At 37.4% G+C, this 12,529-nt stretch overlaps 1 protein-coding gene across 1 annotated transcript in view; it reads right to left on the bottom strand.

Annotated features, from left to right (window-relative positions):
• Positions 1 to 485: 485 nt before the first annotated feature.
• ELOVL4 (ELOVL fatty acid elongase 4) overlaps positions 486 to 12,529 on the bottom strand; it is a 40,312-nt gene continuing 28,268 nt past the window's right edge. Inside the window, exons 2-6 of the mRNA XM_019967073.2 lie at positions 11,559 to 11,746; positions 10,307 to 10,387; positions 6,918 to 7,089; positions 5,627 to 5,754; positions 486 to 3,071 (exon numbers count right to left, since the gene is read on the bottom strand). Of these exons, the coding sequence (XP_019822632.1) occupies positions 2,796 to 3,071; positions 5,627 to 5,754; positions 6,918 to 7,089; positions 10,307 to 10,387; positions 11,559 to 11,746 (845 nt within the window). The 3' untranslated portion in view covers positions 486 to 2,795. The remainder of the gene's footprint in view (positions 3,072 to 5,626; positions 5,755 to 6,917; positions 7,090 to 10,306; positions 10,388 to 11,558; positions 11,747 to 12,529) is intronic.

Genomic DNA, 12,529 nt, shown 5'->3' on the forward strand with positions numbered 1-12,529 from the left:
TCAGAGTATGCGTGGAAAGGGTGAAAAAGAGAATAACTAAATTAATAATGCTAAAACTGGAACTAGTCAGCGTCCACCAGCAAAACAGAGCCAGGAGTAACACAGAAAAGAGAAGAAAGAGAGCCGTAGTTATCAATTCAATGGGAAAACACACTGCTAACACATCTCAATTATTTCTAGTCAATGCAAATATTTCAGAAATTCCCTATTTTCTGTGTTAGAAAACTTTTCTTAAGTTAATGACAAAGTTTTACCAGAAAGAGGATGCAATCCTCCTCACTGATTTTTACATATGAGGCATGTGTATTTAGTGGGGTGATAGAGAAATTATGAAAGCGATCAGAAAAGGCTGTATTTATTATATCTTAAAATTATCTTTGGAAAAAAAAAAACTTAAAAGTATAGTAAAGAATGGAAGATTTAAATATCAGCACAGGAGAACTTGCTAACTTTATTTTTAGAACAAAAAACAGCACACCATTAAATAGTGTTACCATGTACACACTGCTATATTTAAAATGGATAACCAACAAGGACCTACTACTGCATAGCACAGGGAACTCAGCTCAGTATTATATAACAACCTAAATGGGAAAAGAATTTGGTAAAGAATAGATACACGGATATGCGTAACTGAATCTCTTCACTGTACACCTGAAACCAATACATTATTAGTCAACTACACTCCAATATAAAATTAAAAGTTTCTTTAAAAAAAAAAAAAAAAGCTTACATTTGAAATGACAAATGTAAGAATTCACAACAAAATGATATGTCAGGATCCAAAAATTCTTCCAAAGATACATCTAAGTTTTAAAGTAAAAATATGCTACCATGAAAAAATAAGCTTTTTGCCAGAAATTATTGACACCGAAGTTCTAGTTTCATTTCTTGTCTACATTAGAAATTGGCAGCAGGGAATAATTTAGAATATTAACAACTGAATTAAATAAATAAATATCTAGCAGATTTATATTATAACAAACTGAGTAGCCAAAAAAATCATTTTTCCCACAGCAGTAGTATATTTATTGTGCTGAAATCAGGTAGCGGGGAATGAATAGCTCTAGGGAACCAGTACAGAATGTTCACAAGATTTACAAATCTCTAGTCATTACAAACTGAGCGGTAAAAACAAAAGTGTTGAATCCTCCTAGATCAAACTATTACGTGCTGCAAATTTTCTGTAGTTCTCATGTCTGCATGCCTTGAAGGGGGAGGGGGGGAGTGTGTAATTTGAATGCACAATAAATATTTCATAGTTTACAAAGTATTCTGAAATAGTCTGCACAAACAGCATTACATCCTGCACATGCAGTTTTGATATCTTAAAGATACTTAGAAATACTCATGCCTTTTTATTTTTTGGTCACAAGATCTCTGTGCAATACCCACTAGCAATTTAACCTATGTAATAAGACATAGTACATGTTCTTTCCCAGTCAATTTCCAGTTGTGTTTTTACATTACATGAAATACTTCATTGGTAAAGAGCAAATTTAATTTTCTGGTTCTGACTACTCTCACTTTTACTCACTTTATGTCTTAGCAATTAACACCTTGTAATAATCAAGCATTGAATTTAATGATCTTTAGCACCAAGGAGTCAAGAATATCGCACCAAAACGGGTTTACACTTTGTATCTAGTTACAAATAAGATCTTGCAACTCTGACACAGAGAAATATCACTCCAAAATTAAACACATTGAAAGAGAAGGATAATTTCACAAAAAAGCTTGCTGTACGCTATTTGTAAAAAAAAAAACAAAAAGTTAGTGAATTTGAAAGTTAGTATTAAAATTTACATTAGAGGACTCCTTGATTTTTTAATTAAAATTTATTTAATTTTAAATGTTCTTTCCAACAGAAGAGGTAGGTGTATTTCCACATATGAAAAATCGGTAACAGCCACAAATCAAAACAAGGAAAGCCTGATAAAAATCAACATATTCTCTTCTAACAGCACATAAATGTAGAACTATTTTATGATGTTACTAGTAGACACATAAATTGTTTCATGTTCCAATCAGACAGTAATCTTAATTTTCATAATATATATCTAGTAGTAACAGGAGTATTGAAAGGCTGCCTTTTAATCACAAAAATTGTTTCCCACAGTGATTTGTGCTGCAGGTCACAGTGAACTTTGAGCCACTGGACAGGATTTTACTGTAATTCTATTTTCACCAACACCATCATCATAAAGCCTCTAAGAGTCTACAAAGATCATCAGATTTTTAAAATTTAATTCCAACCAAAAGGGTATCTTCAGACTACAGGTGGAGAGACTTGATCATTCCAGTCAGCAAATGAATTCAAATGTGCACGTTTTAAAATATCTGCATTTTCAGTTTGGGACCAGAAAAGATAAGGTAACTGATTTTCATCAGTACTTAAGTTGCAATTTAGCTAAAAAAAAAAAAAAAATGCATAAAGACCATGTTTCTGTGATCATCACACTGAAGGATGAAGAGAAATGAAAAATCTCATGCACTGTTGATGTGAATGCAGGGGGAGGGGCGCGGGGGAAGGGTCTCCAAAGTCACGTGATGATTGCTTTAGTCTGACAACATCAAGGCTGATAAAAAAAAAGTTTAAAATAAAAACTTCATAAATAAAACATCTGGGTGTTGTATTTAACACTTTACTCAATCTAAAGGTTACTAATAATACATAGAGCACATTTGCCTTTTTGCTCCCCACCCTCAAACCCTTATTTGCTTCTGTTTTCCCTGAAATCTTAAATGAAGTGGGAACTTCCTCACTGTCAACCCCAGGTAAGGCCCAGTTCCTTTTACTCTCCTTTTGCTTTTCCATTCTTCTGCTTCTTGCCATTTTCTACCACTAGGTGGTTTTCGGATTTGTTCACACCATTAGCTGAAATACCATTCGTTGCTGTTTTTCCGGGTTTTGCTTTCTTAGGCTCTTTGTACGTCCGCACATAGAAGTTAAGGAAGAGGAATATGAAGCTGACTGCATAGACAATGAGAGCCCAGTGCATCCACTTGGGGAAGGGGCAGTCGGTGTAAAGGGACAGTGCTGTGTGCCCAATGGTCACATGGAACTGAACCTGAAAAACAGAACAGCACAGGTGCGCTTACCGTGGGGAGCCAACAGCTCGTCACGACCCAGACAGGCCCATGCGTGCCCCCAGCACCCAAGACCTAAGAGCTCTCTGGCTCCTTCTCACGTGGGCCGCATCTCAAAACCATGTCCTCAACGAGGGCTTCCTGCTAGGACCCAAATACCCCCACCCAATGGGGTCCTCCATCCCTTTAACCAAAGGGTTCTGGTTTGTGCTGGTTTTCTGTTTCATAGGAATTATGTCTTTTGCATCTGCTGACTTCTGGACTGTCTGTCTCTTCCCTCGAGTACCACCTGAGGGTAGGGCTCCGCATTGATCCCCACGATTCCTGGGCCCTTGGCCTCTGGACCCTGGGGATTATTTTTTGGATAATGCTGAATAACATTATCTAATGAGAGGGACTATCACTGGCCTAAGAGAGTGAAGGCACTTCCGTTTTTGTTTTCCTCCCAAATATATTGCTTTCTTTCCACAAAGTTGTTAGCAAGCTGGTACATATACTTTTAAAAATACTTTTAAAAATGAGTTTATCAGAATGGTTCATTATCTGTTTTCTTATAGGAAACAGGTAAATATGCATTTTAAAATTAATTAAAAATTAATTTAAAAATTGACAACACAATCCTTTAAAAACTAAGATTCTTGGTAAAACTTAGTAGATATTTGATAGTAAGTATAAAAGGAGAGGATGGTTCTCAATATAAGAGTTTATGAATTCCATGGGGTTAATTCCATGGGGTTAAACACTTAATTTTTTACAAGGTTAACATACAAGATTCACTGCTGTGAGAACTTCTGCCTTGGAAATACACTACCCTTCACAAAATTAACACCCTATTTAAAATGGGCAATTGCAGCTTCTCTGTTAAGGATAGCATCATCAATATTATTATATTAAATATTATTTTAAAATTTTATCCCATATATAGCTCCAAATTTCTATCAGACTAAAAAACTTTAAAAGTTTCCCAAGGCAAAATCCAGGTTTTAGGGACTTTTGATTTCACAGTGATTCTTAGAACCTGCAACGCTAGAAAAGGGTGTGTCTGGGGGGTGACTGAGTGGGGCATCGCTCAAGGAGAATCAGGTGCCGTCTTCCCACAAAGTAGATTACAACAGTTCACATGATTTCTGTCTTCATCTCATTTTCTTGGGTCCATTTACTAATAACTGAGAGAAACGAATTATACAAACTGTGTAAACAGGTTACACAAAAACTGGAGGAAGCTTCCTGTAGCATTTTACTTACAAATGAATCCTGCACACCCAGCACTCCCCAAAAGCTTTGCTTCCTGTTTGGGTAGCCTGTTGTTTGGCAACTTAAAACAGAGATGAATGATATTTCCAAATGTGATTCCACTGATAAAATTGTGCACATGCTATGATTAAAGCAAATTATAATAAATTCCAAGGCTTGAAGAATAGCTACCAGGCTGGTTTTGGATTTCCTGAAGATTGCACTCAGTCACCCAGATGCTACCAGAAGTCCTACTAGGGGCTAGTGCTGCGAACTGTCTGCTCTGAAGATGAACATTTGAGTATACCAAGCTCTGCTCTCTAAGGATTGTGTGTTAGAGAATTAAGAGTTCTTTGATCCTTCGTCCTTTAACCTATTTATTTTTTGGCCACATAGCGCTGCATATGGGATCTTAGTTCCCTGACCAGGGATCAAACTCACACCCTCTGCAGTAGAAGCATGGAGCCTTAACCACTGGGTGGCCAGGGAAGCTCCCCTTGGTCCCATCCTTTACCCCACCCCTTCCTTGGTTCTGTGACTTCTATACAACTTTCCTATTCTAAATGTATAGGATCTGTTCACAAGGACGGAAAAATGGGAGTAAAAAACAGAAAATTTATTTAAGGGCAGAATGAAGAGAAGTAATAATAACATTTTAAGTGGGAAAAAACTAAGAAAGAAGTTAGTTTTCTAACTGTCAGACGAGTGTATGCTCCTCGGTTCTGTCTCATCCACAACAAAGATTTGGAGTGACGGACATTAAAGTGCTTGGCGTGTCACAGCTCTCGGGTCTTGGACAGACCGTGTTCTAGCTCTCAGGGTTCAAATGGACCGTGTTATAGCTCTTAGACAAATCAGTGTTACAGCTCCTTTTTATTTAGATAATAGCAGGAAGATCCATCCTCGAGGCGTGAGGGCATGTTGACCCAAAGACGCGAAGAGAAGAACGCCCCACTGTGCGGGGTGGAGGGGAGAGAGAAAGAGAGAGAGAGCCCTTTGGCTCCTCTTTTTATATGTTTTTCCCTCCCCCTGGGTCTGCCCTATGCAAACTGGGCTAGCCAAGAATGCTGTTTGTTTTACCTGAGGTCCTCAAACCTTCCTTTGTTCTATTTTTGCGGGCTTTTCCCTTCCTTGTCTTTCAGCCACTGCCATTTTGGACTCCTGTTTCCTATTCTATCAACTTCAACTCCTATCGTTGGAGCACAGAGAAAGCCAGTTTGGTAACATAAAATGGTTGAAAATAACTCAGCACTTCACAATTAATGAGAGTCTAACATTCTCAGTGTTTTAATTGAGAACTTACCAGCTGCAACATGGTCAGGTATCGTTTCCACCAGAGATATTTCTGAATCCACGGGCCGAAGGCAGCTAACCCATAGTATGAATACATAATCACATGGATGAAGGAATTTATCTGGGCTCCAAAAAATGCTTTAGAAAAAGAGGTAGTTACAAGACACAGAAATCTTTATTTAATAGGTGATAAACCATTTGAACGTAAAATAAATCAATCTACATTATTTTCCAACATTTAATTCTGAGTATAGATGAGAAATAAAAGTTGTAAAATAGTTCTAATGGACAAGCCTTCTCTTCAGATAATGCCAAATATTTTTACAGTTTAGACTCCAGCTTTTACCATATAAATAAAAATGGGTGTTCTTCAAAGGCAAAGGACTTCCCAAGTGGCTCAAATAGGCCCTAATATACTTAAGTAGGTCCTAATACTGCCAATATTATTTTTCATTCTGTTGCTCTTGGGGGAATAAAAGCCAGGGTACATATAATGGTTTAAACAGACTTGTAAATCCTTCATTATTGTCTTTACACGTGCCGATACACATAGCTACAACAAAATAGTACTCATTTCTTAGATTTCTAAATAGTTTAAAAGTAAAGTAGCAAGGTGAAGTGTAGTATGACTTGTACCCTGGGTCCCCATCAGAGGAACGGTCTGTTTCCAGCTCAATGATGTGAATTATCTCCAATGTACAGGCATCTGAAAAGCTGGAGGCAGATCTTGGCCAAACTATGAGTTCAGATTCTCTTCAATACTGAGAAGGCTACATACAATTTCCTTTGAGTAAGAAGCAGTAGGTACACTGGGGCCTATTTGAGAACAAGAGCAGGCTCTGGGCTTGGAGAAGAGACGGAACCTTCAGATGGAGAAGTTCTATCTTGGTATCCTCTGGATCAGAACCACTAGAATTGCTCCCTCTCAAAATACTGTTTGCTACACTTGGGATTCATTTATGCTAATCTCTGGGGTAAATCTTTAGGTGTCAAAGTAGTCACAGATAAACAGCTAAAGCTCTACTTTCTTCAAATTTCTTTAAAGTGACATTAACACAGGAATAATTAAGCCTGGAAGTAAGTTATATATTTGTGTGTGTGTGTGTGTGTTAGTTGCTCAGTCATGAGCCTCCTCTTTGGGATCTCATGGACTGTAGCCCGCCAGGCTCTTCTGTCCATGGAATCCTCCAGGCAAGAAAACTGGAGGGGGCTGCTGTTAGACCAAGTCAAATTCTCACCACTCTCCACCCGACACATTTATGTAATTTAGTACCCGGGGACACATTCCTGAAGATGCTCACCCTGTCCTCCTGCAACCCACTTAATTCCAATCCACCACAACGTAAACATGGTACAGTGATGATACACGTGAAGAAAAGAGACTTGGTTGTTTTTCTTCCTCAGGATAAAAAACACCGTGTCCAAATACTCAATTCCTTTAGATATAAAGTACCACCACAGAGCAGCAGCTATCTGCAGAAAGAAAGGGAAAGCATTTTATAAACACCAGGATGATACTATCACATGGTTGTCTACTAAAGTTAAGTCTTAAGCAATTTTTACTGCACAAAATGTATGAGGCATAGAATCATTTTTGTTTAAGTGGGTGTGAAACGTAGGCATTTATTCATGGGGAAAATGATGGGAAATAAAAGAGTCCAAATCTATATCTACACTGTGCCAACAGTTCAGAGGAAATTTTCAGTCTGTTTCATAGCCGATGTCATGGGTACCAACCTGCTGATTGCAGTGCTGTGAACACTTTCAACTGCTATGATTTTCAATGTGGTAGAGAAACTGAGATATTTACTCTATAAAGGTATTTCAGTTGTTCATGCCTAGCCTATATTCCAGCCTCAGATATTCTTGCAAGTATGCTTGAGTAGCAACTGGTCTCTCTTTCTCACTTTAACATGTGCAACAAAATACTTAACCACATTATTTTTTATTAGGCAGTGAAATTTTTTAAATGATAAACTGCAATAAACACACACACGCAACAAATATTTCCTAGGTCATAAATATAATCCTGCTTACATGAGTAAGTCTTTTCTTTTCCTGAGCTCTAATTAAGACACCAGATGGTGCAGAAAGATTACATTACACGCTGAGATTAAGGATCCAAGGATCCAGTGAGAGGTGACCTCTGTATATACATTTTAAAATATTTCACAAGAATCCCACTAAAATAGTAATCTAGATTCATCTTTCTTATGTCAAGTATTTTCTATGACATCTGCCCTATATACCAACAGCAAAGGCAGCGGTACAAAACTGAAATCTGACGGTAAACCTGTGTGTGTCAGCAGTTTGGCAGATGCATTCACAGGAAGGCTTAGGCTCTTCAGAGCTGATGGGGTCTTTCTTCATTTGATAAGAGCACCTGTTGGATGCCATGGGTTTGTGTTTGTTTGGGTTTGGCTGTTCGCTTTTGAAAAACAAAATTACGATTATAAAGTGTAGGCAAGGAAAAAAGAGAACAGCCAAAGAAAAAAATAATGTATCTACAAACTGAGAATTATTTACTGAGTCTGTTTGCATAATAACATTGTTGAAAATGATAAAGTTGTTTGAAAACAAACTTGAAATAGGGAACTACTGACAGCAACATTATATTTAATATTCACTATTATGTTAGTCGGAGAAGGCAATGGCAACCCAGGACAGTACTATTGCCTGGAAAATCCTTTTAAAGTGTAACATTTTGGTGCAGTAAGGGGCTTTGCAGGTGGCTCAGCAGTAAAGAATCCACCTGCCAATGAAGGAGACATAGGTTTGATCCCTGAGTCGGGAAGATCCCCTGGAGCCAAAACTGGCAACCTACTCCAGTATTCTTGCTTAGAGAATTCCATGGACACAGGAGCCTGGTGAGATATAGTCTGCGGACTTGGACTTGACTTAGCAACAGAGTATGCAAACTCTATCTAGAAGGGAAGAGGTCATGTCTTATTTTCCCTCTTATCTGGCACTCTAAATCAGCAATGATTCATAAACAGTAATTAACAATCCTTCTTTCTAGTTTGTGAAAGTGTTAATCGTTCAGTAGTGTCTGACTCTTTGCGACCCCATGGACTGTAGCCCGCCAGGCTCCTCTGTCCATGGAATTCTCCAGGCGAGAATACTAGAATGGGTAGCCACTGCCTTCTCCAGGGGATCTTCTGACCCAGCAATCAAACCCAAGTCTGCTGCACTGCAGGCAGGTTCTTTTGCATCTGAGCCACCAGGGAACTGAAAAGCTACATCAAGTGAGAAGATCCCTCTTAGCTACATAACAACGAATACAAAGATGAGTCTCTGAGTAAAACACTTATTCTGCCACATCTCAGAATAACAGAGAGGGAAGAAATGTTCAAATACAATCTGCTGCCACTCTTGTCCTTTCTCCTCCTAGATATCAGGTCTCACAACAGCTACATTTTTAAAGAACTGATCAATTTACGCATGCCAGAGGGCAGGCACACAATGCCCAGAGTAGTATTTTAAAAACTTTATCCCCCAAACGTTAACATGTTGTTTCACCCAAAGGGTTTATCTAAGCTCACTCCTCAAAGAAAGCAAGTCCGACAAGTTTCCTTTTCTCTCTCCAGATGCAAGCAAGACCAGTGCTCCTCTGCTCCAACCAGGAGAAGGTTCTCTAGCAACAAACCTAAACAAAGGGGCTCCCCTCAGGCAATCTCAGGTCTGAGCTCCCGGTTAACCTTTTGTTTACATGACTGCCTCTCCCCCTTTAGCTAGAAAGCCAGCTCCACAAAGGCTGGATCCCTGTCTGCCTTTCCACTTGGGCTCCCAGTACTATCTGTGTATAGCTGATGTTCGGTACACATTTGTTGAATGATTAAAACCAACGTGACAACCAAAAGGGGTAATTTTTCATCAGCATGTTAAGTCTTCTAATGGGGAAATGAAGACAGAGGCATAAAATCATAAATACATTAAAGCAAGTCTTGGGTCTTGATGAATACTAGTGTTTATATTGTTGAACCCCAATGCTAAAGAGCTATTTTTTTTCAGGGCCAGCTACTACATATTATATTATTACTACATATATTATATCTAATATAAAACACACACATAGATATAACATATGTTATGGACACATGTTTAATATGAACACAGTATACAAGAGGCATTCAATAAATACTTAACAAAGTAAGATAATTTGTTTCTTCACTTGAGTAAAATGGCAATTTTACTGATGTAGGTGACTACAAAGTAAAATATGAAAACACTGTATTACTAGTCTATTTTTCTCAAACATTTTTCTCAGAAACTGGGTTTATACCTACACAAGCTGTGCTATGCCTAATTTACTAAACATTAAATCGTTTATATTTGTCTTCCTCATACTTTCTTAACAAATGAATTCAACTTCAAGAGTTTCTATTCTTGACCCAAAAAAACAAAAATCTAAAATATAATCTTTATACTAAACATGGAACTATTATTATTTTTTTTTTGAGTACTGCATTTCAGTAGTCCAACACATATTCACTCTCAAATCATCAAATGAGAAAAGATAATGGGGAAGGAAAATGGATTTTAAATTATGTAATTTTTAAAAAGTAGTTTTACTGACCCAAAACAATCCCACTATAGTTTTACCACTACATTTAAAGCATATTTTTCACAGACTAGAGACTACAAAATTAAACCAACTTCTACTGATTACCAGTATTTTTAATGTACTTACCCTGACTTCATGAACGTTATCAGAATAATCCACAGTCTGGCAAATATAGCTATATCCTGCATTATATGATCCCATGAGTAACTGGAAAAAGCAAATAACATTTGGAGTAAAGTTTTAGAAGATATAGCATTTAAAAGTACTACATACAATGTGCAAACTTCCAAAATATTTTTAAAAGCAATATTGTCTTAAAAATAAATTTCAAATGCACTAAACATTTAATATGTTGGAATTTCTAAAATTAATCATCCATCAATTTATTCTTAAGTTGAAATCTAAATTTAAAATGACATGTAAAATTTGGACTGAGACATTCTATCTATATTATAATATTAAGAGAAACTGTGATTAATCATGCTGCAAGAGTTGCATGGGTTTCTAGTTTTGAACCAGAGTGGATTGCATCTAACAAATTAGGTAAAGTAGCCAAATAAATTAAAGTTTTTTATGATGTTGAGTTTCTATAGGCTACGCTGTCAGTTAAAGAGATTTTTTAAAAGGAGCATACGGTTCATTTTCTTAGCATCACCAGTTCAGCTTGCTGGGTTCAGGTTGAACACTAATGAGGAGTCTCTTGGAAAACAAACTCCTTTCACTCTTGTAACTTAAAAAGTGGTTGGGTCAGTCTAGCTTTTAGGATTTCCTTTTAAAATGCCATAGAGAATTTGTTGGTGTCCAGAAAAGTATACATTGATTAGCAGCAACAGCTGTATAACAGTTAACTCATTTTAGTTCCAACCTAAAATATTAGTACAATTATATTATGTGGTAGGATTTAAATTTGAAATCAGTATTTTACATCTGCACATTTTCATCAGTTACCAAACCTGCAACTGCTGAATGAGAAATATAAATAGCCACAACTATTTACTGAGGTCTTAATATGTTGTAAACACTATGCAAAAATTATCTCACTTATCTCTGATACTTTAGAAGATAGGTATTATGCCCATTTTATAGATGGGGGAAATGAGCCTCAAAAAAGTTAAGGAACTTCCAATGTCAGAAAAACTAGTAAGGGTTATTTTAGAATCCAGTTTGTCTGCTCCCAAATTTCACTTTAAACAAGTCTTATCCTTTATGTATGTTTCAGATTTTTGCTATCCATGCTTATGTCAATAACATAAAATTTACTCTTAGAGGAGCTAACAGTTATCTTACGGCACAACATTCCGATCGTAGTTTTACACATTCTTATTTTCTAATTTGCAACAGACCTGAGGAAGTATAAAGTGAACTTTAGTAAACCTACCTCTCTGAAGATAAAAAGGTTAAGCAAAACCATCCCGAAATTATAGAGAATGAGCACTAAACGCATCTGGAAAGGTTCTCGGTCCTTCATCCATTTTGGACCCAGCCACACGAAGAGGAGGTACAGGGTGCTTATGCAAAGTGTAGGCAGTGGAGACTGCATCAGAGGCCAGTTCTCGACGCGTTTATCTACAGAGGGGACACAAAATTCATTACATGATAAACGTTTTATCAGATGAAATTATTAGGAAGTGCCACATTTCAACTTAGCTTTCCTCTGTGACCAAATACAGATCCTTAGAGGCCCAACAAAAACACATGACATAAGTTCTAATGACGTGGACGAACCCAGACCCTACTGTACAAAGCGAAGTAAGTCAGAAAAAGAAAAACAAATATCGTGTATTAACACACATGTATGGAATTTAGAGAGACGGTACTGGTGAACCTATCTGCAGGGCAGCAGTGGAGATGCAGACACAGAGGACAGACTTGTGGACACAGGGGGATGAATTGAGAGTAGAATGGAAACATGTATGCTACCATATGTAAAATAGCCAGTGGGAATTTTCTGTATGATGCAGCGAGCTCAGGCCAGTGCTGTGTGACAACCTAGAGGGGTGAGACAGAGTGGGAGGGAGGTTCAAGAAGGAGGGGACATACGTATACCAGTGGCTGACTTATGTTGATGTGAGGCAGAAACCAACACAATACTGTAAAGCAATTATCCTCCAATTAAAAAGATATACATTTAAAAACTACATGACATTTAAACCAAAGAAACAAGACCAATTCCTGGGAGTAGCTTTTGGAAGTGAAGTTGCATTATATAAGGTACACCTTATACATTTGACAGAGAACCCTGACAACAAAGAGACGAAACAAGGTTCACTGAAAATACAGAATAGGCTTGGGATGAAATGTTAATCAAAGGTTTCACAGACAGAAAATACTTAAAGGAGAAACTTGACC

The sequence above is a fragment of the Bos indicus genome, chromosome 9, assembly GCF_029378745.1.
Source record: "Bos indicus isolate NIAB-ARS_2022 breed Sahiwal x Tharparkar chromosome 9, NIAB-ARS_B.indTharparkar_mat_pri_1.0, whole genome shotgun sequence".
Taxonomy (NCBI): Eukaryota; Metazoa; Chordata; class Mammalia; order Artiodactyla; family Bovidae; genus Bos; species Bos indicus.